This window comes from Neophocaena asiaeorientalis, unplaced genomic scaffold, assembly GCF_003031525.2.
Source record: "Neophocaena asiaeorientalis asiaeorientalis breed wild unplaced genomic scaffold, Neophocaena_asiaeorientalis_V1.1 scaffold131, whole genome shotgun sequence".
Taxonomy (NCBI): domain Eukaryota; kingdom Metazoa; phylum Chordata; class Mammalia; order Artiodactyla; family Phocoenidae; genus Neophocaena; species Neophocaena asiaeorientalis.
In genome coordinates, this window is record NW_020173201.1 from 499660 (window position 1) to 527281 (window position 27622).

General features: G+C 38.7%; 1 protein-coding gene across 3 annotated transcripts; it reads right to left on the reverse strand.

The window, feature by feature from the left end:
* Window positions 1–312: 312 nt before the first annotated feature.
* Window positions 313–27622, reverse strand: FAS (Fas cell surface death receptor). 3 transcript variants are annotated; one of them, XM_024744815.1, is made up of 10 exons: window positions 27493–27609; window positions 26533–26706; window positions 14989–15151; window positions 8718–8855; window positions 7554–7662; window positions 5779–5837; window positions 5548–5634; window positions 4286–4347; window positions 3207–3231; window positions 313–2468 (listed from the first exon to the last, which is right to left on the reverse strand). In XM_024744815.1, the coding sequence occupies exons 3-10, from the start codon at window positions 15080–15082 to the stop codon at window positions 2137–2139; spliced, it is 906 nt and encodes a 301-aa protein (XP_024600583.1). In that variant the 5' UTR covers window positions 15083–15151; window positions 26533–26706; window positions 27493–27609; the 3' UTR covers window positions 313–2136. The 3 variants fall into 3 exon arrangements, with proteins under 3 accessions (XP_024600583.1, XP_024600582.1, XP_024600581.1); XM_024744814.1 differs by lacking the exon at window positions 26533–26706 and having other exon boundaries at window positions 5548–5619; window positions 27493–27622; XM_024744813.1 differs by lacking the exon at window positions 26533–26706 and having other exon boundaries at window positions 27493–27622.

Sequence of the window (27622 nt, forward strand, 5' to 3'; positions counted from 1 at the left end):
AGCTACGGGTGCTGTAAGCAGAACAATTCCCAAAGCTGACATAGGAGTAGGAGACTGTTGACACTCCAACCAACCAGAGTGAAGAGATGCCATTGAAAAGCCACAGGGAGTACTGGACTTTAGTAGTAGGGCTAAACCAGCCATAGAGTCAAGGTTACCAGATCTGCCCTAACAAAGATATAGTCCTGAACTATCAATGCCGTAACCAGTCCAAACTGAGATGTGCTTGTAAGTATAAATAAAATACAAACCAGAGTTTGTGGGCTTTACTATGAAAAAAAATGTAAATTATATCATTAATAGTTTTTATACTGCTTACATTTGAAATGATAATATTTGGGAAATGATGGGTTAAACAAAATATATTATTAAAATTAAGTTTTAAAAAAGAGAGATAGTCCAGTGGTCACTACGTAGCCAGAAATGGAAAGTATGCAGGAAGGATTATTTCAAAATCCCCATTTAGCTTTCTTACCAGTAAAACCAACCCTTTGAAATATTTACTTTCTTAACCACACGTTCAGTGCCTGATATATAATCCTGTTATAGTAAATCCTCACATAATAACTAACTGTGTTTAGGAGAGGGGTATTTTTGAGAGTAACAGCCTATGGAGGAAATTATTTAACTACTAAAGGGCTTTAAAAAGGAAATACCTCCTCAGAGACCAAAGGAAGGATGAAAGATTTATAAACAGGTTACATTTAGCAATAGATGGAAAAAAGAAAACAAAAAGCAAGGCCCCACCAAAAAAAGAGATAACCAGAGATACCAAAAACATGATTTTAATTAAATAGTTTTACCTATATTTTCTATTTCCAAACATAAGAGGAAAACACCTTCCATCAATGGAAGCTCTTTAGGTAGTTCTGAGTATCTGTTTCAGCTTATAACTGTCTTCAGCTTACAACTATATAAATATTAATAGTATTTATTAACATTCACATTTAGTATAAACTTTCGAAAGTGTTTAAATGTAAAAGTAAGGAAGTGGTAGTGGGGAAAGGGGCTTGTTTGTCTAAGAAGCTACAGGAAATAACAAGAGCAATTCCTGAAACCTGATGTGATTTCACTTTTGCTATGTATAAGCTGCCTTTGCATCAAGAGAGAACACATGGGGAGTTACTGAACATTTTGTGGCGGATGGAGCAAAATAAGAATCTACCTTATCAGCTTTGGTGGTAGACATGGGTTCATGCTATGCCACAAAGCTACCTTCCGTAAGACCAGTTAGTCTCTCCAAACTAAGCTAGGTGTTTCCAAGGGCAGTCCCAGCTTTGCATGAATCAGTTAAGTGTTTCTTAGGCAGTCCTTCCAAGTCTGGGGGTGCACAGGCCACCAAGACGCACATCAAGGAGAAAATGGAGAGGTGCCAATGATCTAGTAATTCTTTCCTGATCAAAATGTTTTGACACCTGAGAAAGAAGTGGATTATTTTGATCCAAAGTGACAAACAAATATAAAATAGCCAAGCATTATAACTAAGTCTGCATTTTCTATGTGAATTCAAAATTGAAATATTTCACCATGAAATGTCAATAACCTGTGCAAAGACCTTTGAGGTAGAACTTTATTATATTCTACATTCAGATGTATGTGTAAGCTTTCCCTGAGTATGCTCCTCTCAAAACTGTAAACAAAATTTACAAATATGGGAAAATCTCTAGAATTATCAGTGGAGCTGGGGAGGTAATTTAGAGCCAGTTGATTGTGACATGACAACAAAAGATCACATCTACTGATTTATGGAATGAGGTCAGCCTGTGGATAGGCATTTGTATTTACAGATGTTAATTACATTCATACTTACAGAATCATGTGTTAGATACTTGAACATGATCTGAAATCTTTTGTCCTTTGCATACGTTCTTTTTTGCGTACTTAACGTGCCCCTGTATTTACTCTTAACTGTGTCCGTCTTCCCAGCTAGATTTTAAACATCCTTGAAGGCAGAACCATGAGATGCTCAAAGCCTGTAAATATGTTAGCTCTACAAATCTAATAAATGAAAAAAGAAAACACACCCAGTAAAAAAAAAAAGCCAAGCAATATTTATAGCTTGCAGCTACCCAGAACTTATTCGAACATTAATCTTTCTTTAGTAGATTCTTAGAACTGAGTTAGTTGTTTTTCACTTTAAGCCAAGCTTTCATTTTCATTTTGCAAGTCTGCATTTTCATGTTCACTAGTAATGTCCTTCTGGACTATATCTTGAATTTTCTCTGCAAGAGCATGAAGTTTGGCTTTTCTGAGACTTTTAATCAAAGTGCAATATGCATCTTTCTTCCCATGACTTTGATACCAATTACGGAGCAGTTGGACTTTCTGTTCAGCTGTATCTTGGGGATTGTCGTGCTTGATCTCATCTATTTTAGTTTCCTCCATACCATTCTTCCGAACAAATTCTTTAACTTCAGTTATTTTCATTTGTTCAGCAATACTAATGATATGTTTTCCCAAGTCAATGTCTGAAAAATAGAGAATAGTCTCTGAAAATTTGTTTTTCTAAACAAAATTCCCACCTCTGAAAACCATGTTTATTTCTCCTCTTACAGTACTTAAGAATATGGGTAAGTCCTAGAGATCTAAAGAGCCAGTTAGGGAAAATCAAAAACAGAAACAACCTTGGGTTCTAATCCCAACTCCTCCTGTGTCCCCAGTAATTTGCTCTATTACCTGGGCAAGATACATAACATCTCTGTGCCTTCTTTTCTCATCTATAAAGTAAGAGGGCTGGAAAAGATCACCTCTAACGTCCGTATGGATTTGATGATCAATGACCCACACATCTAAAAGGCTGGCCAAGAGTTTATATGACCATCTTATCACTGACTCACAGGTCGAAGAACAGAGCAGAATAGAATCATGAATGTTGTTTCGGAACTAGGATACACCAATAATAACTGAGTCTACAATTCAGATTAGCCTCCGAGTCAATGTAGGCAGGAGTTCTGTACTACACCTAACTGCTTGTGAAGGAAAATTAAGCCTTCAGAATACAGCAACTTATGTTACCTGAGTATTGGTTATACATTTAAACAAACTGCTTAATAAACCCTTTTTGATGAGCAGGAAGAACTGGAACCTCAAGAAACGGCAAGACCCCCACTATATGTTACTGAAATTCACAAAATTATTTAACTCTAAGATTAGCCTGTGACTCCTAAGGAAGCCAACTCGATGAAATAAAAAGATAAAAGTTTTACCTGTGAAATTCACTGGCATCATTTCCTGGGGAGAAAAAAAATGGAGGGAAGGAGAAAGACAAAATATATTTAGAATACTCTAAATGTAATAGAATACTCTAAACGTAATAAAATACTCTAAATGTATAAATTTAGACTAAGTGACTAAGGAGGATTCTTTCACCATTCAAATTTTTATTTTGAAAGTTTCCAGCCTAACCAGAAACTAAGGAATATTGGCTTTTTTTTTTTTTTTTTTTAACGGAGGCAAGGAACCTAAGTAATTTGTGGAATGTGCTGAGATTATTCTTTATATAGACTCATGAAAATAGACATAATAACCATAATCATTCTAAAATTTTCTTTACTGTAACTATTCTAATTTTTGACACGACAACATAGTTTAAGTTGAAATGATTTTGTACCATATTGATTTAAAGAACCCTAAGCCTCACTGGCCCCAAATGAGAAAATCGTTATTCATCAAGTGAACTGGTTACTCTCCCCAGTGTATCTTTTGCTATATGTGTGTGTGGGTTCTTTTTTTTTGCCGCTCTGTGTGTGGCTTGTGGGATCTCAGTCCCCCAACCAGGGATTGAGTCCTGGCCATGGCAGTGAAAGCCACTAGGCTACCAGGGAACTCCCTCTTTTGCTATTTGAAATGCTTTGATTCCATGTTGTAAAAAGATATGGTGACAGATAAGGTAACAAGTGTCTGGAGAGAGCTGAGTTGTACCTTTACAATGGCTTTAAGTGTTATCTCTGTGCCTGGACTTAGATACGGAATCCCTGCTCTGGTAAAGGATGTCTCTCTGCATTTCTCTTCAGGATAATACCAACATGGAACATGGAAGCTTGGCCACATCCTTTTCTCAACTCCCTTTGTGTAAGTGAGAATTTATTACTAAGAATTAATTCTTGTTATTTGTATAGAAGCTTCTTATCAACTGGGAACCATATCTTAATTCATTTTTGATGCCCCTCTAACCCATGCACACACAGGCATCATAAATGTTTGTTTTTAAAAAAGTAAAGGTAAAAAGCTGAAGAACTACCTTCTCTATTTTTTTAAGAAAGCTGATGCATGTTTCAACACTTACAGTATTTGAGGCTATAGATTTCTGGTGACCATTCTTTCTATTCCTGCGCCGTCTTTTCACCTCTGAAAGATCCAAGAAATTTCTATCAGACTCAGGTCTCAGGCTTGTAGGAAGCATGTGAGAATATACTCTCATACTAAGAGAAGTGTGAGAAGAAAGGAGAAACTCATTCATTGAAATTTAAAGCAACCGAGCACCACAGAGGCAGATTCGTCCTGATTTTGAAAATTCCATCCCACCGAGTCAAGTGGTCTAGAGATATGCCACACCTTAATGGAGCCATCCAGTTACCACACACTGGCCTAGCCTGAAGCTGGCTTTTGACTTATTGTATGGCCATCACCACTCCCTCTCTCTGGCTTGAAGCTGGGCACAGAAGCCATAGGCTATGGAAAGTCGACATCAGTTTGCCATGAAGTGACATTTAATGCCCCAAAACTCAAGTACACACACTCACAAATAATTCAAATATATATACTCAATAAGTGTATGCCTTGAAGTCAGTATGAGGTGGAAGAAAGAAACCTAGAAGTCTCCAAGCACAATTTAAGTGTTTATATTTTTAGTTAAACGATCTCTAATGGCAAGGCAATCTCTTTATCTTCAGCTGACCTGGAGAAACAGTGATTTGTTCCAACAGAAAAAGAAAACTTGGATGTTTCAGAGTTATTGAAAGTTGGCACCACCATGTGTTGTATGAATGATCTAAAGGGATTTTTCTAGAGTAACTATAAGTATAGCCAATTTTGGTTTACGTGCTGACTTTACTAAGTAACCCTCGCATAAAAGGTATTGCCACAGTATTTTAAGTTAAGGTGGAGAAATAATCAAAATGCATGGAGTCTGGACAAGAGAAAGGAGGCACAGACAGGGGTGAATTTATCAAGTATCCCCTGCAATGCCTTCGCTCCTTGAATTCTCTTTGTGTATGGGATGATCTCAATGTAGACTGAATGACCACTTCCGATTCTTGGCCAACTCAGCTACTGCCTAAATACAAATACCCTTGTTCATGGGGAGGGTGGGAACACCCAATCAGTGCCCCAGAATGGTTGCTCAAAAACAGTAGCTGAGAGATAACATCATCTGTTCTTACCAGCTCTCAGGGGTGCATTTAGAAACAGGAATTTAACACCATACCAGAGCTGCCTACCTGGTAGGAGCTTTCTTTCTCCTGGTAGGTAGGAGACAGGAGGGAATTCTTGTGAACAACTACTTCCCAAGTTACTTCAATCTACAGTTTGAACAAAGTAAGAACTTACCCCTGTATATCAGTGCAGATATTGGAATGAGGATCAGGGTGGCCCATAAAATGTGTACGTTAGATCTGGATCCTGTAGATTGGAACACTGGACATGGTAAATGAAAGTAAGCAATTTTTAAGATTAAAACGAAGTACTCTCAAAGAATCAAAAGTTTTGGATTGGCTTTTCTTCATATTTTACAGTGGGGTTGGAAGAAAGGAGAATATAATCATAAAAAGAAATAATTACCTTCTCTGCATTTGGTGTTGCTGGTTGGTGTGCATTTCTCAATGATTCCATGTTCACACCTAGAAAAAAATACAGAGGGAATTCAGAAAGCCTGGTGGACTGATTCCTTGATCGTTTTCAATGACACACTATAAATCCAGGGCCATTTTATTCATTTTCGCATTTTTGGCAAACATATTCCCTCAAATATTTCTAAATTAGCATCTACACTGGTGCAAATTCATAACATAATTTGGTTGTTTAGATGAAAAATATCCCAAAGAATGACTATGGTTTAAAATGCCTTGAGGTAAAAGAAGGTATTAAAAACATCAACAAAGAAGAAAAAGGATGAAATAGACACAAAAATAAAGTTTAATTTGGTCATAAACTGTGCTCTTAAAATCATAAATTTCCAAAAACAATTTCCAAACTGTCCCATAGAACAATAAAATGGCCAGACAATAGCCACTGCCCAGGCTGCTGCTTAGGGAGTCTACCTAGGTGGTCCTTAAAGGTTACCCATTTTAGCATCAAGTCGTGATTACAGCACTCAAGAGGTTCCTGTGGGATTTTCTTCAGACAGTCAAACACTGACCAATTGTCTGAATTATAACCTGGCTCTGCCTATTACTTAACTAGGTGAGCTTAGGCAAGTCACTTAACTACCATGAGCCTGTTTTCTCATCAATAACAAGGAGATAATATTACTTGCCTCAAAAGGTTACTGTGAAAAGAAAATTAAATCAAGATTATGAGGTATTTAGAATTATTATTATTATTATCATTATTTTACTACATTAGTTCCCCTCCCGATCCCCACTTACACTGTCACCATGACCGTACTCTCAGACACTTAGGCTAGAAAGGTTAACTGCACATAATTTAACACTTTCTAGTAAATAAGAGACATAAGGCATTGTGTTTCTGCTTTTCAAGTCTACTAAGTGAACTCCTAAAAATTTCCCAAGGTGAATTACAAGTTTAAGGAGAGGCACATGAATATAATCCTAAATATTAATATTTATACAAAACAACATCTTACAAAGCGAAAGCTGTTTTTACAACACATATTACCCAGTCTGATCTTCACAGAAATTAGGTTGATAAGACAAATGAATATTATCTGCATCTATGAATGAGGAAACTGAAGCTCAGAGAGGTTAAGTGATTTGCTCAAAATCACCCAATTAATCAGAAGAAAAGTGAAATCTATAATCAGGTGTTCTATCTTTGGGTCAAAACCAAGCTCTTTTAGCATGAAAGACAGGTCTTTCATGATCTGATCCTGGCTCCTTCTCAGTCTTTCCTACACTCCAGCCAGGTTGTCTGTTCTCCAGAGCTTCCTTTTATCTCTTTGCAGTGGCTGTTCCCCTGCCTGGAATGTCCCTTCCATCCGTGTACACCTGGTAAGGCTCTTTCTTTCCTTCAAGACTCAAGCCATGTGTCATATCTTTACCCATCTCCCCAGGCAGAGTTGAAAGCTTTTCCTATATAATTCAACACTCTGAGTACAAGTCTCTTCTTGCCACGTGGTGTGAACACAATAACCACTGCTTTTCTTGACACTCTCTGCCTCTAGCCTTAGACCTTCAAAGCCTGGCCCGTGTCTGCTCATATCGTTGGCTTGAGCAGCCAGCACAGTATCAAGCACATAGGAGGTGTTCAATAAATGTTTAGATATAGGATGTTTGGGTGAAGAAATGGTTATCTAGTTGCTTGGAGGCTTCCCTTTGGGAAATCATTCTCTCCCAAGATATACCTAGTGTTTTAATCAGAGAAAGACTAAAACTTACGTAGTACAAGGGTTACAGTGTTCGCACAGAGATACGTTACAAAAAAAGTTTGGTTTACATCTGCACTTGGTATTCTGGGTCCGGGTACAGTTTTCTTCCACTTCTAGGCCTAGAAAAACAATTTGCAGACTATTAATTAGAGCAGCTAGTTATAAATGGACAATGAAAAGGATGGGCAGGAGCTGCATGGATTTTTGAGTTCCAGCGCTTGTTAGCAGTCACACCATCACACCTTTAGTAACACAACTAGCATTTAAATGCCAAATACGCAACCCCAGGTTGAAAGAGTTGAAATCATTTAGCAGAGTTTTAAGTAGACAGACAATCCAGCAACCTAGACAACCCCACCTGTACTTAAATGGCTCCCTTTTTCTCATCTAGAGCCTGGCTACTCCAAGTACGGCTTAGAGACCAGCAACATCAGCATCACCTGGGAGCTTGTTAGAAATGCAGAGTGTCAGGCCCTGCCCAGACCTACTCAATCAGACCAATGCCAAAACCCTCACTTAGAGATTCTGATTTTATTGCTCTGAGACGGGAGCTAGGTGTTGGTATTTTTCGGAGCTTCCTGTTTGATTCTAATGTACAGCTAGGGTTGAGAAACACTGCTTTAGGGCCTAAATAGGGAGAAGAAAAGCTTTACATCCAGAGAGTTCTTGATGTCTAACAAAACTGGGAATACTTCCGTTTTATTTTAATCTGAACCCTCAAGATAGATTGGGATATCCATGAAAATTCAGGTCCCCAATTGGAATTATCAGGACAAACCGGATCCCCAAAGAAGGGGGAGCAAACCACCCACCTCTTGGGTTCCTCTGTCCTTGTATCTGAAGGAGTCTGAGCTCTTTCTGGCTAAGAACAAAAGCCATTATACAAGCATAAATCAAAGCAGGAAAAAAACGTCCCCGCAGTTTTGATTGGAGCTCATGGACCCTGTTCACCATGTTTACGTTTAGTCATTCTCCTACATCTGGGAGAATTGCCTAGACTTGACTCATAAATGTCACTCAGTACCTGGTCCTGCTTCACCCCAGCCAGGCCCATCCTGTCCCTCCTGTATGCTGACATAGTGCCAGAATAGGTCCCAATTTCAGACTGTATTATACATGGTGATACATACAGTACCATGATTGGTCCCTTTCGATTGTTTATTAAGACACTTACCGTGTTCTCCATCACAAACTCTACATCTTCTGCAGTTATAAGAATGATGGTTCTTGTCTGTGTACTCCTCCCCCTCTGCACAGAGTACACATTCTGGTTCACCTCCATCAATTTTGCAATCATCATTTTTCCGTTTGCCTGCCCAAGAAAAAAAACGGAGCAAGTGTTTAAACGCAAGGTAGTCATGCAACAGCAAGGGAAGTCTGAAGGGATGATAATAAAACAGGAGTGGAGGGGCTAAGCTAATGAAATATAAATATAGTAGGGGAGAAAGTTGTTGTAAAAATCGTGGCAAGAGACAGAATTTCTCCCAAGACAAAAGCTAAAAGAGTCACTAAGGAATATGCCTACAGAAATAGGATGATTAAAAACAGGAGCATATAAAACAGAGGTTAGAATGACCAAAAAAGCACTAGAAGAGACGCCTTTACCAACTTTGGGGGGAGGAGAAAAGAAGGTTGCTAGGTATATATTCATGGTAGAGATGACTGCCACTGGCCACTGAGGTTACCTAGTTACTTCTTGTTTCTCTGACTTATTTTACTTTCCAAAGTCCACAAATCCTGACAAGGACAGTATTGTTTAAGGAAGAGAACATTTAAAGTTCTAAAGACTTTGGTCAAATATTTAATAGCAACAATATCTTTAACAAAGTGCTTAACCTGGGACTTCCCTGGTGACCCAGTGGTTGAGAATCCACCTTCCAATGCAGGGGATGCAGGTTCGATCCCTGGTCAGAGAACTAAGATCCCACATGCAGTAAGGCAACTAAGCCTGCATGCCGCAACTACAGAGCCTTTGTGCTGCAACTACTGAGCCCATGTGCCACAACTAGAGAGAAGTCAGTGCACTGCAACAAAAGATCCCATGTGCCTCAACTAAGACCCGACACAGCCAAACAAAACAAAAGAAAACAAACAAAAATAAGTGCTTAATCTCTCTAAGCCTAACTTCTTCATGCATATGATGGAGATAATCATACTTCTCTTGCATGGCTAACATTACTGCACAGGACCTGCCTAGTAACTGCTCACAGTCCCCTTTTCACTCCCCTTTCTTTCTATTCCTTTGCCGTTAAGCGACAGAATACATTATGATGTGCAGGCATGAACATATTTACAACAAAATTTATTACCAGGTTTGCTATCTTAATACGCAAAAGTTTAAATCATATTCGCATTTACTTTTATTTACTTTAAAAATAAAATGAGTCATTGGATTTCTATTAGTAAGCATTATACAACAATGCCTTCTGGAAAATTCATTTATTTAAGAAGTGTTTATTAAATACCTGTTGTGTGCCAGGCACTTTCTAGGAGCTGGAGATACTGCAGGAAATAAGACAAAGCCTGATCTCCAAAGGCTTCACGTTGTCAACGTAGAAGCAGGCAATGAACAAATAAATACAAGACGGCAAGTGGTGATAAGTGCTGTGGGGAAAGCTAGTTTAGGGCAAGTGAATAGAGAATGAAGATGAAAGAGACAGAAAATTTAAAGGGAAATCTAAGAGAAAAGCCTGACTAGTGACTGTAATTATTATGTTATAACTAATTTAAAAGAATAGGCAAAATCTAATCTGCCCGCCTCGCATGTACAGCAAAAATAATTTATGCTCTTTCCCCAGGTACATGACTTTCTTAATAACCTCATAGCATTCTTTTTTTTTTTTTGCCTTTTAAAAGAAAATTTATTGTAACATTTCAGACAATTACTCTACATGACTGTTCAGAAAATATTCTCATTTTAGATCCCATGACAACAACAAAAAAAGATTAGTAGAACAACAACAAGAAAGATTAGTATACAGAGAAGGTGAAAGAAGGAACACTGGAGATCTATATTAAATTTGAAAAGAAAATTCCTCAGTAACAGTAGCTCCTTGCCATTCATGAGCAATATGTTATAAAACCAACACAAATACTCAATTTCACTTTTTCCAGTACAGCATGTAGTTTCCATCCAGAAGAATGCAAGTAAAATGTATGTGCACCCATCAGATCCATAACAATTCTTATAATGGTAATAATAAATGATAATATTAACACTTATTAAGCCAAGGACTCTGCTAAACACTATTAACACATTTCCATTTAATGTTCACAATAATCATAAAAGGTCAGAACTATTATTATGTCCATTTTACAGTTAAAGAGCCAGACTCAAAGAAGTCAAGTGACTTGCCAAAGGACATGAAGCCTGTTAATAGCTAGGAGGACCAACCATCCCTGTTTGCCCAGGATGTGGGACTTTTAGTGCTAAAATTGGGGACGTCTCAGGCAAACCAAAATATGTTGGTCATCCTCTAAGTGTCAGATGGAGGATTTGAAAGCAGGGTCTGATGCCAGAACTTGAGCTATTAAACATTATTCAGTATCTGCTTGGTAAAGATTTCAGCTACCATGTTACAAACAAAGACAAAACTTTTGAAGTGTTACCACAGCTGGTAAAGTGTAGGAGTTTACATTCCAAGACTGGAAGCTCCCTGAGGTCAGGGGCTCTGTCCTGTTTCTCTGCCTTCATCTCACAGTCCCTGTGGCTTATCTGCTGCACTGGAGAATGTGTGCCCTGGGACATGGTTCTTCACTTGCTTTGCCTTTTCCTTTTTAACACTGTCCCATAACTCTCTCTCTGAAGTCAAAGCTTCCCCATTTGCCTTCCTGGGATCACTCTATGGAGGAATTATTTACTTGGTATGCCCACTCTGGATGCCAAAAACCTAACTGCAAATGGTGATTAGTACACAGTTCAACACATTACAATGTCTTTACGTTCTCCCTAATTTAGGACTTTGTAAAGGATTAGTCAATGTGGCAGAGATCCCTGATTGTCACCCAATATCCATTTTCCCTTCTCCCATAGGAACAGGATATTTACCAGGGGACATGGCTGCCCTGAGTCAAGACTACATCTCCCAGCCTCCTTTGCATGGCCATGTGACTAAGTCCCAGCCAATGGGATGTTAGCAGAAGTGTCCAGCAATACCTTCCAGGATGTTTCCCAGAGTTGGTGCGCAGTTTAAGTCTAAAGTTTCATCTGCTGTATGTGCATGAACAGCAAAAATAATGTAAGCTGCCTCTCCTGGGAACATGACTTTCTTAATGATTTCATAGCATTCTTTTTGATAAAACCAAATACTACATAAACAAATTATGAAATTTAAACATATACAATATTTTAGTAAACAAAGGCAATGATAGGTCAATAGAAAAAAAAATACATTGTGGAAACTCAGAACCAAATTTAAATACAGTGCATAAGGGTTCTATACCATTGCAGCAGTATGTTTAAGAAAACCAAGCCAAAGTACAACTTTAATTGCTTGTCAGTGGAATTATACTGCTTTCTAAATGAATTGGCCTCTTTAATGAATTACCTTGCAGAAGGTGCCTGGCACAATGCCTACAGCATGACAGGGATACAATATCACAAGTTCTTTCTTTTCTCCAATGTATACAACCTAAATTTATCAAAATATTTAAAAAGTAGTTGTTTTCTTGAAAATAATATTTTAAAATATATTTGTTTCTGAGTATAATAGTACATATGCTCATAGTAGGAAATTTGGAAAATTTAGGAAAGTGTAAAAAACACCTATATGTCAACTGCTCTGAGATACTGTTTTCATTTTGGTGCATTCCTATGCATATAAAGACACACATATATACATGTGAGTATATGTGTGTGTGTGCATATATCTGTGTGTGTGTGTGTGTGTATATATATATGTATATATATATATATATATATACATATATATATAATGTTATATATATATACATATATATATAATGTAGGCAGTGTACCATAGAATCCTTCTTATTGGATATGGTGATGTGATGAGGACTTTTTTGATTAAAAATGTCAGTTCACGTAAGGGATCATTGAAAAAAATACTGTCAATATTTCAATTTATAAAATATAACTATATAATTATTTGCCACTCTTGTGATGTAGAAACAAGTTATTAGAATTCTACAGTCTTTCTCACTTAAGTCACATCCAAAATGCATCGCCTATGATTTCCTTTTTTCTTTTTTGGGGGCAAAATCTGACTTCATCTTTATTTTATTTATCTATTTATCTTTGGCTGCGTTGGGTCTCAGTTGCAGCACATGGGATCTTCGTTGTAGTGCACAGGCTCTGTAGTTTGCAGCACACGGACTCTCTAGTTGAGGTGCGTGGGCTCAGTAGTTGCGGCATGCGGGCTTAGTTGCCCCGTGGCATGTGGGATCTTAATTCCCCAACCAGGGATCGAACCCAAGTCCTCTGCATTGGAAGGCGGATTCTTAATCACTCGACTACCAGGGAAGTCCCTGATTTCCTTTCTCCCTTTCTTTCTTTCTTTTCTCCTCCTTCTTTCTTTTCTTTCTTCCTTTCTCTTTGATGGAAAGAAAACTTAAAGACACCAATAATCTGTATGAAAGGCTTTAACATTTTTCTGATTTTTCCATGTATTTTGCCTCCACCTAATACATTAACATTTTTTTTAGTAACCCAACTTTACTGAAATTCTCCAAAGCATTCAAAATAATTTTCATAGAAATAAAATCTGTTTTTTCTGTGTATTCTTATATTGGTTTATATAATATTTAATTAAATTACATATTAATATCACAACACCAATGAGCATAAACAAATTTGGAAGCAATCTGAATACTGATAAGCTTAAAATTTAAAAAAAAAAGGAATAGAAGTGGAAAGAGTGTTTAGTATATATTGGACACCATCCAGGATCTTTTAGAGATGGAGCAGAGAGAATTAGTTAATCCAGCCAGCAGATCAGTTAGAAATCTCTTAAGGGAATTTATATACATTGAGGCTTATATCAGAAATATATCAGAAAACATGACTTTGATTGATACATAATATTCCAGTCTTTGAATACTCCAAAATTTACTTAATCTTACATCATTGGGTATCATAGTGAAATGTCATGCATACAATATTTTCTTTTATTTTTGACTATTTTCTTAAGACATTTTTCTATAAACCTGTTACTGTGTCAGTGTATTTTCAAAGTTTTGATCCACATATCCAAATTTCCTTCTTAAAAGGTTTTTTAACAGTTTACATTCCAAGAATGACATATGAGAGTTATCTCACAAGCAAACTCACCAGGACTGAGATCACTTCTAAAACGAAAATAAAACAAAGCAAAACAAACAAACAAAAAGCAAACAAAGTCCTTAACAGTTTGATATTCAAAGCTTATTAGCTTCATTTTAATTTGCATTTTAGGTTTTAAAAATAGGAGTAAAGGTCTCAATTCACAGGAAAAATGATGGTGTTTAGCAAGTTACAAAAAAGCCAGAAAGCCATTCTTCATTCTCATTTGGAGAAGAGTAAATGTGAATACGCTTAAATGTAAATGGGTTAGATTATGAGAGATTTTCCATAAGGGTTATTAAAACCTGGAGAGAAGGCCAAGATGGACTGTTAGAATCTTTTTATAAACAGGGCCCGTGCCTGTTTAGCAGCTAGAGTGCTGGAGGCCTGGAAAGCCAAACATGAAACTTACCACCGTCCTTTATGGTTCTATTAATCTATCGCATATGCCCGTGTGTTGTTTTCCTTTATCTTCCTGTTTTCCTTCACAATGCAACTGGGAGATCCATATCTGTATAAAATAGTAGTCAACTCTACTCCATGTTGAAAAAAAAGTCTGCCCAATTGCTTTTTGCTTAGCTTCCAATTTGCTAGTTTGAAGGATTTCCAATCTGAAATTGGTTTTCATTTCAAAAATGCTGATTTTAAAAAATGGTTGGTTTTTCTCCGTTGCTTTCCTAGCTTACCTAGTTATTTGGCTGTAAAATGCAAATGTATTTTGCAGGCTTCAGTGCTAGGACAAACAGCTTTCTCAGAGACTTTCTGATCGAAGGGAAGTGTTAAGACATCTCTTAAGGATAGAAGTCCCTTGTTTTCAGAGCTCCACAATTATTATGATATATTCTCACCAGTCTGACATGCTAAGTTTTAATATCCACAAATTATTCTGCTTTTGCTATTGAAAAATGGAGCTAAATAAATAAATCCTCTCATTTCTGAGGTACATGTCATTTATAAATTATATTTACTTATTCTCACATCAAACCAGTGTGATAAAGATGACATAAGCTGGTCTTTGGAAAATAATGCCATATTTTTTTCCTTCCCAGTCAGGCCATAATGCAGGAGAACTAAACGCTACAAAAACACTCTCTTCATTATTCTTATACGCTACTCCTCACCCTGATTTTCATTCTGATCGCTAGATTTTTTTTGTATAACATACCAGGAGGACACGGCTGACAACAAAATTCGTGCTCACGATACAGGCCTTCATTGCAGCTCTCCCTTTTAGTAATATTCTTACTCAATTTCAGCATCTCAGAGTTGCTATCAGCCACATGGGCATTATCACCTTTAGACAATGGTCCAGCAATGGAGGTAAATATCTGTAAATGAAAAACATGAAGAGACTTTTACGGATTTCTGAACTAAGCAACTTGGTAAACAGGTGTAAGCCACCCCAAACGGCTGTATTTTATTTGCCGTGCACAGGCAAAATCAACGTGGGCTCCATCCTTCCACTGACTCATCTCCAAAAAAAGGAGCAGATCAATTGCATGACAGTCCAGACCTCGGGTTCTCCAAACTACCCGAGAAACAGCATCACGGATGGTAGGAGCCACAGCTCTGGGCTCAAAAGTCACGGCTCCCACTTATCAGCCCTATGATTGAGGGGAAAGTCACTTAAATTCTCCACGTCTCTGTTTTGTTATCTATAAGGTGGAAATAATCTCTTCTTCATAGGTTTGCTGTGATGATTAAATAAAATAATGCACTTCAAGTTCTTAGCACAATTCCTCACACATAATAAATAGGTGGCTGGTAAGCAGTATTATTATTATTATTAATTATTATTATTATTATTAAGTTCCAGTGAGGGACAACATAGCAGAGTAGGAAAAAACATGAAATTTCAAAACGACTGTGGTTTGAATCCCAGCTCTGCTGCCAACACTGACTTTGGGCAAGTTAAAGGGCCTCACTGATACTCAGTTTCCTGATCTGTAAGTGACAACAGTACTTTCTGTCTTGAAAGGTTATTGTGAGGATAAATAGTGATAATTTCTCCCAAACCTGGTACTTAGCTTACAGCATGTTCTGTTTCTTCCTTTTTTATATATAGCAATAGAATCTACAGTTTTGATGAACTCCTTCCTGGTTATCTAACCATACAATAAATCCTTCCAACAGGATTTTCTTCACTTTTATTCAGGAAAAATGAACTTCTCTTAATAGAGAACCAATCTTTAATTTATTATTTGTTCCTTTTTTCTGGAGACAAAACCCATAGGTCCAAGTGACACTGTGTCAAATTCATCTTAGTTGGCTTGAGTTCCTTAGAAAAATGAGCCCCTAAAATGTATGGAAACGTTTGGAGGTAATGTCTGTTTGATTCCTTTCTCAGGTTTTCTAAACATTTATTGTTTGTCCCTCTAAACACAAATACAAATAATTTCTCATCTTATGTGGAATATGTAAATTCATTGCTAAGCATCAAAAAATTTTAAACTACCGGTTCTGAGGAGTTTTCCCTCAAGGTCATTTTTCATAGTTTTTATGGTATACTTTTTTTCTTCTTACTTTATGGCATCTTCTGGGTCAAGGGAACTAAATATTCTTCACGTATAAATCACTGCCACAGGAGTCCCCACATCTTCCCTTTTAGCCCTTCCCCCTTTGTCACCAAAGCCTGCATCCCTTCTAAGTCACAAGATACCGCGGGACCTCCAAGGAAGGAGGGACGAAGGAGATGCGGTTGCCATCTTTTCCTCCTGCGATGGATGTATTGATGTATTGAAAAATACATTTCTAACATCCAGACTCCAGGAGGGTATATCACACCAAAATATCAAGAAAATACCTGACTTATCCAGGGTCACTCATGAGCAAAAGGTAGAGAGCTAGGACTTGTCTGAGTCTCCTCACTCTTATTATAGTGTTTTTTCCCCTACACCCAACTCACGATAAAATACAGCTTACTTTCTCTATATGAACAATTCTATGTAAAGAATAATTGGGAATGGTAAACAGATCAGAGGAATTATGCCTAAATGTACTGGCTTCACTATCAAACCACTACCTTTTCAACCCAACAGACATTTCACTAGCACCTTCTATGTGCCAGGTCCTGTGAACACAGAGACAAGTAACATTGATTATAATCGAAAATGAATGTTAAGTTTCCAAAAGCAGATTTGCACATGGGCATATTATTTGTAATGTATTAATCATTGGGGGATTTTTTAACGTTATATTTGCATGACTCTTACTTTTTAAAACACATTTGAATCTATGATCTGCTTCTAAAGCAGCTTTGAACAAAAAGTATTTATTAGTATCAATTTCTCTTTTCAAGATGACAGTTCCCCACTTCTTACCTTTTCTACAGAAGGTCATCCTGTCATCCTGTTAATATCAGTCCCTCTTCTAGATCAGAGCATTGATAGCTAATGAACAGTAACTGAATTGGGCACTTTAGGAAATAATAATGTGATTGAAATCACACCAAAGGGTTAACTGCTAAGATGGGAAGGGCTTTCAAATGAAAGTCATTCACCTTTTAGGATCCTTATTCTATAACAAACTTTGTTCTATTTGACAGTCAGAAATTAAATATACTAACCATGTAACATTCCAGACATTGCCAGCACATGAAAATTCTCAAACAAATGTAAAGATCTCTGTAGCTAGAAGAAATCAGTAAGTCCTTTTTGCAAGAGATAATGGAAAACAGAATCTAAACAACCAAACTGAGTAGAAGCAACTCCTTTCTGTTATCAGCCACCCCTGTTGCTGGGAAGAGGGAGTTAACAGTGAGATGTTACTTGCTCTCCTTCTCTTTCAATTCTGGTTTCTCACCAGAAACTGAAGAAAATGACACAGATTTAAACTCAAAGAGATCTGAGTCAAAATTGGGTAGCCAAAATTGACAAGTCAAAGGTGCTCAAAGTTGATACCCAATAGTGTGTGTGTGTGTGTGTGTGTGTGTGTGTGTGTGTGTGTGTCCCCTACAGCTATAGGTCCCATCTTTTCCTTGGTAAGCTAATTTCATCCAGCAGTCATGTGACAATATTACAAGCAGGTCCACAATTCCTGATTTAAATGATCAAGCACTCAGAGAGTGCTTAACATTTATGTAATGTAACATTTATGAATTGTTACCTTAGTGTTATTTCTAAAAAAAACTGGGCATATACTAAACGTTCTGGAGATGTCTAAAAGAAATGTACTTTCTAAGTTTGCTTTAGTTTTGAAGTTTTTGACTGGAAATCAAAACCCACTGTCCAAAAATACATTCAGAATTTGAGAAATGTGAATCTTGGAGTAGAACAGTGAAAGACATAAACATCACTGGCCATGGAGCAGATACCAGCGCCAAACTCATCTCATATTTGATCACACCTGCTTCACAGAGCTGAATTTCTGGAAACATTTCCTACTTAGTTCAGCATCAAAGAATTATGTCAAGGATAAAAAAAGAAAGATGGGTCTAAAGAGCATGTTCTAACTCTTACAAGATATTATGTAAGCAGTGTTCCACACAGCTTGTGTTTTTTTAAGTTTTTGCATTAGCTCAAGTTTGTAGTATGCAAAGATTTAACCCAAACTTTCCAGGCAGAAACTGGGGTGTTTTTAACTGTGACAAGGCAGGAAACCCACAAAGAACTAAGTGATCAGAATGCTCAAAAAAATTTTTTTTCAAAAAAGCTGAAAAGGCCAGAAAATCAGTTAAATCAAAGATGTGAAAAGTGGATAAACTAAGGCAAATGATAACCAAACGGGAAAAAAAGGAATAAAATTAATTTAAAATTTCCATCATGACAAAGACTAAAAAGTCAGAGAGACCTCAATTTTATATTCCGCTGGGAATAATATTAGCTAACACATTAATCAATTATTTAAATGAGTAAATACTTTGTTGAGTACCTACTATGTGCCAGACAGACATCCAAGAACAGAGCAGTAAACAGATAAAGACTTAGCTCTCAGAGTTTATATGTAAATGAAGTGTACTGTATTAGTCAGGGTTCTTGAGAGAAACAGGACCAATAGTGCTTGTGTGTGTGCGCACACACGTGTGTGTGTGTGTGTGTGTGTGTGTGTGTGTGTGTGAAGAGAGAGAGATTGATTTATTTTAAGGAATTGGCTCACACAACTGTAAAGGCTTGGCAAGTCCAAATTCTGCTGATGGGGTAGGCCAGTATGCTGAGGAGTCAGGGAAGAGCTGCAGCTCAAGTCCAAAGGCAGTCTGGCAGAACTCCTTCTTCCTTAGGGAATCTCAGTCTTCATTCTATTAAGGCATTCAACTGACTGAATGAGGCCCACTCACTTACAGAGGGTATCTAACTTACTCAAAGTTTACCAATTTAAACGTACGAATCAACCAAAACAAACAAACAAGCAAAACTGTCGCAGAAACATCCAGAATAATGTTTGAGCAAATATCTGGGTGCCATGGTCCAGTCATGTCAACACATAATGTTAAGCATCACATGGAGGGAAATGATAAAGAAACAAAGAAATAAGCAATACGTCAAGGAGGAATGAGTGCTGTTTAAAGGAATAAAGCAAGCTTGGGGGCATGGAGAGTTTGAAGGGTGAGGTAGTGATGTTTTAGGAAGAGTGGTCTGGGAAGGCCACGGAATAAGAAGATATTTGGGCAGTGACTTGTTGCAAGTGGATGACTAGCTGGGAAGGGCTTTCCAGGCAGGTCACACCCAGAGGAACTTGGCTTAGCCCAAATGGGGACATACCTGAGGACATCAGCAAAAGCATTATTAGCAGCTAGCTATTAAGAGAGTTAAAGGTAAATGTCTCCTGAATCACACTGGTAATTAACATGTTGACCACTGAAGCCACAGTGGGATCACACAGCCAATCATAACCATAGACGCTGCAATCTCATAGAATCCTGGAACGTCAAAGCAGAAAGGGACCATATGAGCATCTGCTCAGCTTCAATATAGATTTTAAAAATGGATCTCCTTGCATCTTTCATTATCTACAGGATTTTAATATTTTCTGCAAATCAGAAAATTTGCTCCTCTCTCTCCTTCTGAATTGTTTGTGAAAATGTTAAGTCAGGAAACCAAACCCTAGACATTTGCCTAGCTTTTTACAAAGTTCATTCACATACATCACCTCGTGGTCATCGCAATAAATCTACACATGAGGAATTATTACGGCCTTATTTTATAGCCGAGGAAGCTGAGCACAGAGTATATGAAATGATTCGTCCAATAACCCACAGTTAGGACTGGCCAAGGGAGGACTCGACAACTCTGGCCCAAACGCCTCTGGGCTGTTTCAGGTTTACAAATTACTTTCCTAGTTGCTTTCTCCACGTAGGCACACAAACAACTCAATTTGTTTTCAGACAATTGTTCGCAAGACGCCTATGTGTTAATTATACAATGAACCTTCAAAGCAAATGCATGTTGAAGGTGGAGGCAGTCTGGCAGGAACTTCCTGGAACCCAGAAGTCAGTCCCCTGCCCTCTAGTCTGGGAAAACTGTAGCAGGACTGTCCAGGTTGGGGTTCTGGCTGGCAGGGAAGGTGAAACTTCCCAGCCCTGGTCTGCAGCTTGAAAGGAAGGGGAGTTTAGGTTTCCCTTCCTCCAGCCTGGGTGCCATCGTACCCACTGTGAGTCCCTTGCAGGGGTGGGGATCTGCAATGCACAAATAGGAATCAGAAGTCTTCCTATCCTCCAATCTTTGCATTTGCTCCATTTGAAACTCTCAGAAACAGGGTGACGTGAGACTTTGTCCCTTGTATCAGATGATGAGAAACTGAGAGAACAGCTGGATTTTTATTAATTATCTGCATCAGTGATGAATCACTTTTCATAGCCAACCTGGTTACTACATAGAAGAAACAAAGCAGGAATGGAGCAGGAATGGAAAGACCCAGAAACTGATGACCACCCTTGAGGTACAACACTTCACTTTGACAAGCTCTCCACACTTTCCCAGGAATCATAAACACCCAAGATTTAACATGGCAATTACAAATAGAGTAACATTGCAGTGACTGAATTAAACAAACTACTGGAAGAAACTGAGAATCCCATTAGCATTACTTCAAAGAAGCAGTGCGGCAATTGGCCCTAAGAGATGAGCTAGGGTTTGAAAAGGAAGTTTAAAAAATCACCTTTTTTTTTTTTTCTGTTCTTAGTGAAGTTCAAAGCAAACAGGAAAAGAATTTTAAAAAGCAGAGAAAAAAAAAAAAGGTGTCTGGTGGTGAAAAATGGCAGCAAGAATAAGTAGACATCTCTGGAACAGTCAGCGAGATTTTTCAGTACTGAGCACACACTTCAGGCTGATTATAAATATTCAAGCTGACTACAAGCTCTCCAGTAATCATGGTGAAGAGTTTGAGAGATGACCCAACCCAAGCCCTTCATCTTATAGGAGAAGCTATGCCTCAAACTGGTGGTGGGGTGACTGGTCCATGTCACACAGCTAGCTCGAGAGATTCAGACTCCTATGGGCTGAATTGTATCTCCCTCACATCCATATTCCTATGGTGAAGTCCTAACCCCAAGTAGCCCAGAATGTCACCATGTTTGGAGATAGGGTCTTTAAAGAGGAAATTAGTTAAAATGAGGTCCTTGGGTGCACCTTAATCCGATATGACTGGGGTCCTTTGTAAGAAGAAACTTGGACACAGGCACAGACAAGGGGAAGATGACGTGAAGACACAGGGAGAAGGCCATTGACAAGCCAAGGAGAGAGGCAAGGAAGAGATCATTACCTCAGGGTCTAGGCTCCTTCTATCCTCCAGAACTGAGAGAAAATAAATTTCTGTTGTTTAAGCCACCCAGTCTGTGGTGCTGTGTTATGGCAGCCACGGGAAATGAATACAGGCCCAAACCACCATCTCTTAATTCCCTCAGATTCTGGATTTGAGGGAGGTCAGTGGTGCATACACACTTGGGAATTCCTCATAGCTGAGCACTAGGATTTCCCATCTTGAACTATCACTGAACTAAATAGACAAGAGATTGCAAACAGTCTTCAGAACCGGAATCATCAGGGGCCCCTAGGAACCTGAACTTCTTCCCAGTCTTACAGGCCCCACTAGGGGGTTGAAATCTCACTGTCCCCTACTGTCCAGGACACAACTGGAACAACAGGCTAGTTCTGGTCATTTGCTCTTTAGACTTTTAATTACTTATCAATACTTTAGGAAAAAGGAATTCTAAAAAGACCATTAATAGTTCACCATTTCCGACTGTATAATGCATCTCGAATATATTTGTGTAAAGGGTAAGGAAATAGTAATGACATTTTGTAGTAGGTGCATTATTGAAAAACTGAAATAAAACAAATAAAAGAAAAATTTCTATATTAAAGAGATAAGTGAAGATTCCATTCATTCTTACTTTTTTCAAAATGAGTAAATAAAATTACACAAGGTAATCTTATTCCAGTAATGTTTTCATTCTTTCTTAAGGTTAGTTTCTTGGGAAGACCGGGACAGAGATAGTTGAGGCAGTGGGAGTACGTGACTGGTTAGACCCCTGACTGAATCAAGCCATAAATAAAACAAAATGAGGAAACCCAGAGAATTTCGTCTGGGATTAGATTTTGAGTTTAGTGCTAGAGTTAGAAAAATCATTTTCAAAACCCTGAAAGACATTAGAATCATGTAGTGATGGATTAAAAATTTAAAAAATGCTTAGGTCCCAACACAGGCCTAAAGAATCTGGATCTCTGAGAATGGGGTCTCCTTATGATTATGTTCAACCCTGTTACTTAATATTTAATAACCCTGGTGGTTATTTTGATGCTCCTCCCGGCTGAAGACCAACTGGAGGAAGCACAATTTGAGGTTAGCAGGCAACTACATTTACATGTGAGAAGATAAGAGTGTTACAGAGTAACAGCATCTGTGCTCTGCACTTGCAAATCAGAATTTGACTTTTCATGGAGAAATAATGACCCTTCTAAAAATAAGCCCGAAAAGAAAAGAAGTCATCTTTGGTGGAGGAAATGGGTGATGGGAGGGCTACCAAGTCCTAAACTAGAACCCTAGAGTGCTTAAATGCCCAGAGGGGTCCCAGGGCTATCACAGGAGTAAAGCACCCAGGTGGAACAGACAACAAAGTGTAGGAGGGGCTGGTCAAATGGAGAGGTGCATGTGGACCAAAGGGGCAGCCATTTGACCCAGGGGAGTGGGGGTCAGGTGGCATGTGGGTCCAGATCTTCCATTTTTCAAGAGAAACCAAAATCTTCCAACATTTAAGTGGTGGCAGCTAATACTAAAAACATATACCTGCATACATACATACTGTATGTGTCAATAATGTGAAGGGTAGACAAAACATTGGGCAGTGTAAGCCCAATTTTTGAAATCAGGCCTAAATCCATACAGACATCCATGTGAAAAAACAGTCCATTAGGAACAAGGATCCTTTTGTGAGGATGGCTAAAAACCATAGCTCAATCCTCAGCAAGGGGCAAGAGCCTTACACCACATGTTCTGAGTTCATTTTCTCTCTCTGTCTCCCCTCTCTTTTTTCTAAGATCTCTGACCTCAGAAATCAAAAGTGTTGATGTTTCTCACATCTTATATTTTTATGGCCTCCCAGAACACAGAGGTGACTAAATCCAGAATGCTGCATCACTTGACTGTAGGACAGACTGACGTTAATGACTCCGAAGCAAAGCTTATTCTAATTTTCCAAGTTTATCCCAGTTCACAGCTTAACAAAACCTACCTACGGTAGGCTTGCTTGCCTTGCTGGGCTGAGTACATCTGACGATTGAATTTGTAGTCAGATTTGCTAACTTACAAGATTGGCCTTACTCAAAATGTACAATTTCATACGAAAGTCACTATCATCCCGCACTTAGTGGATCTTGGGCCAGGTGTCCAAGAGAGCAATGGCTGCTGTTTCTAACTGCCCAAAGATGGGGATGGCTTGGTTGCACAAAAGCTCATTCCAAATCAGAAAGGGAGCTGTGATCAAAGAGGAGAACTAGCCCATTTCCTTCTGAGGAAGGTGAAGTTAACAATCTTACAATGATCAACTTTCTAATTTGGGCCTTACAACTCATAGTCTCACTTCAAAGAAAATATTATGAAAGTAGGCAAGTACTTTTGAATTATTTGTTCCTGTTTAAGACTGAATGGAAGATAGTTAATTGGTGTTAGGAGTCCAACTACATAAAAAGCTAAAGATACATTATTTTATTTCATTTTGTTTATTTATTTATTTATTTTATTTCTTTCATTTTAAAGCAAGGGTCTTCCAGAAAATGAAAGGACTTATTAGGTAGTTAAATGCTGCTTTCCCACTTTTGTGAATAGATACACACACATAGCAAAAAGAATACAATACTATCCATTAAGGGACTTACAATGGTCCTACAAATATTTTTTTGGTAATAAGCTATATATGTTATTATCTTTACATTATTACTTATTATTTTTCATCATAAGTCAATAAGTCTTTAGTACCTATTACAAAACATGTGCTCATTTAAGGGACTTTTGGAACCTAAGATAATTCACCAAAAGGCACTTAACTCACTAGGGGTTTTCAAGTGGGGGATTTCCTTATTCAGGTTTTTGACCATCTCTTAGAAAATGATTACTCTGTCCTTGGCAGTTGTGGTAGCCTTCAGAGAGATTCCTTTGAACTACTGACATTTCCACCATTAAGAACTATTTAGAAGTAAATTACTTGTTTAGTGTCCCAAAGAAACTTACTTAGAGACAACATCCAAATCCTGAGTCCTCTTTGTCTTTCACCTTTTGCCTTCTCTAAACTCAATGCAAGAATAAAAATTGCTTTTTCTAAATTAAACTCTAATTTTGCCACCAAGGGTGGTAACTGTATTATGGAGACAGACAATAGAAGATTTTTCATTCACCCAATAGTAGCTAGTCATGAAGGACCCAAAGATTTCCATATATCAATTTCATTTTTCCTTTCCAATCTTGCCATCTTTTATAAATTTCTGTTTTTCCATCCTGGTTGTTAATGTTTTAAATTACATTTCATAATTTATTTTATTGGTAAGAATTTTCAAGTTTTTTATGATTTAAAGAAAACCTGTTAAAAACAACAATAAACAGAAACACATTGCAACCTATTTCATGTCTCTTAGGCTGGTTTAAGAAAAATTATTAAATTATAAACTAAACAACTGTCCTTTATTTTGTCCCTGAAACTCTTCTGTATGATTACTTATAAATACACCGACTTCTTTTTCAGCGGCCCTCTCCTTGTCCTCGACCATAATTTTGAGAAGTGCTCTAAGAAATAAAGGAGAGGAAAATGGCTAATCTAGTAACTGCCTAACCATAGACCTAAACAGTACAAGACAAAACCTATCAGGACTACGTGCTATTAAAAGAAGCAGTAGCAGTCCTCACAGCTATTTCTCACACAAATTCCTAAAGTAAGTTTGCCCCTTTTTCTGTATCCTTTAGACACTTGTGAATTGTTTGGGGCTTTCAAACTTACTTATCATAGGTCCCATGGAAATGACACCCAGAAACTAGGGGAGAGAAAACTAACTCCAAGAGGGAAGAAGGAAGGGAAGAGAAGCAAAGAGGTAAAGGATGGGATATTTGCTGACCATAGATTGCGCTAGAGACAAGAGGACTAGAGGAAGAAAGAGGAAAAGAGAAAATATGGCCGCTCCCTCCCATCCACTCCCAGCCCACCGACATGATTAAACCAAATTTGCTTCTGCGTTCCATGTAATTAGCACTCGCGCCCCCATTTAATTTATTTGCACACTAGTAAATAAAGCCCTACTAAGTGCGAAGTCATAAAAGCAAGCATTTTCTGGAGACACACAAGGTGACATAATGGTGTGGAAACTTCTTTACGAATGGAGGCGTGATATTGTGCCAGTGATGGGGACAGGGCAGCATTCTGTGTAACTAAATTTAAGAGTCATATTAGAAAAGAGAAATAGAGGATATACTACCAAATGCAAACAATGATTATGGCCTAATTTTTTAGGCCATATATCATATATAACAGTAATAAGAAAATTATGTTTAATATATATTATAGATATTATAACATGTACATATAAATAAATGTGTGTATATATATATGCACATATGTGTGTGTATGAATGTGTGTGCATTCTTTCAGAAAAGCAGTTTCCTTGGTGCTTTAAACATGCACCTCTGGTAAAGATGCTATAGTATAAAAGTTAAGCATAGCTCTGGGCCTTGATAATTTTGCTACACTTATTAGTATCGTTATTCCAAGAGCTAAGAGATTGTCAAAGCAACTAACACTGCAATAAGGCAGTGGTTAATGATAAGGAAGAGAAGAGTGTGATCTAAGGTTGTATAAATGGTTTCTCAATTTTGAATCCTAAATTTTCTCGAAGAAAATTTCTAAAGGAGCCCAAATATTGTACATTATTTCTGAAAGGATCAGGGAAATTTTTTTTTTTCCAATCATAAGATTGTTCCAGACATCAATGCTTTTTTCCTTTCAACTCTTGGTGTCATCTGGACATCAGGTGCAATCAACGAACCGCCCGGGCTTTGGAACTGGATCTAAATTAAATCCCAGCCCTGCCGCTTACTGTTTGGACTCGGTCTAATTACTTCAGCTTTCTGAACCCCATTTCGCCATCTGTAAAATGGAGATGAGGACATCTTCCTTACTGCGCAGCTGCGAATGAACTGAGATCACATTCGTAGACATTCTGATCACTGTGCCTGGCACTTTGATGGGGACCAACAAAGTAAGAATCCGTTGGCTTTCAGAGAATTCGGAACTCACATGAACCTCTGGAGGCCAAGTGTCTTCGATCAGCCATCACCAAGCTGGCATTGCTGAGGTAGGGACTCTCCAAAAGAGGTGGCCGCTGCTTAGGCTTTTAGGCCAAGTACAGGCTCCCCAGCGCGTGCGCGGTGGCAGCAGGTACCACCGCCTGAGCAGTGAGGCCCAGGTTCCCTACCGCCCCGGAGTTCAGCGAGCAATGAAAGATAAAAGAAAGAAAATGGAGAGAAGAAAATTAAAAAAAAAAAAAAAAAAAAAAAGACCAAACCTGAGATAGTGACTCACGGTCTTAAGGAGAGGGATTACCGGAAGGGAAACAAAACAGTTTCTTTTTCTGTGTAGCGATAAGAAGGTAAACAAGTCTCTTAAGGCGCATTCAGCCCCAAGATAACTTTTTCAAGAAAGAAACGGTGCAGTCCAAAGCCTCAGGTTTAACCACCGCCTCGGGGCTGATTTATTCCCTAAAGTTGGGAACTGCCGGAAAACCTGTATTACCAGTGCAGGGAGTGCAGGTTCTCACCGCCCCGCGGCGCGCACATCCACCAGCACAGCAGCGGTGCTTCGGCGTGACTTGTAAGGACTTGTCCAGAAGATCCCCTCCAGTCTCCGGTCCCTCCAGCGACCCTCAAATCTCGCACGCCCCGGCCCGCCCCTCGCGCCCACCCCTCTCTGGGCCGCGGACAGCGTCCCCGGGGAGCACCCGGAGCTGTTCCGCCTGCCCCGCGGGCTTACCGCTCTATATCCAGCCCCAAGAAAAACGAGTTCCCGGGTTTCCTGAGATCCCGCCCTCAGGGAAAGTCCTGGCAGCCCTGGTGAGCCAGCCTGTCAGAGGCCGGACAAGCCCGCCGCCCACGCGCGCATCCCCCTGCCGCCCCCGGAGCTAGTCCAGCGCCCGCCCGCACCGCGCCCGCCCAGTGGCCGAGCTGGGAGAGGCTCCCGCCCGGACAGGAGAAGACTCACCAGTGGCCAGAGAACCCAGATCTCGGACATGGCTGTGGAGCAATCACCAAAGTGAAGGAGCCTCTCCAACTGGCACCCGAGCGGGTCACACACCCCGTGAGAAGTGACAGCCCCGCCGGGCTCCTCCCCG

Bases quoted from the DNA above. Each gene is read 5' to 3' on its own strand.
- FAS (XM_024744813.1), bottom strand. From the start codon at position 27,522: ATGTCCGAGATCTGGGTTCTCTGGCCACTG. The intron at 15,152-27,492 runs GTGAGTCTTCTC...TTTCATTTACAG, and splicing joins TCTGGGTTCTCTGGCCACTG to ATATTTACCTCCATTGCTGG. The intron at 4,348-5,547 runs GTAAGTTCTTAC...TGGATCTTTCAG, and splicing joins ATCTGCACTGATATACAGGG to AGGTGAAAAGACGGCGCAGG.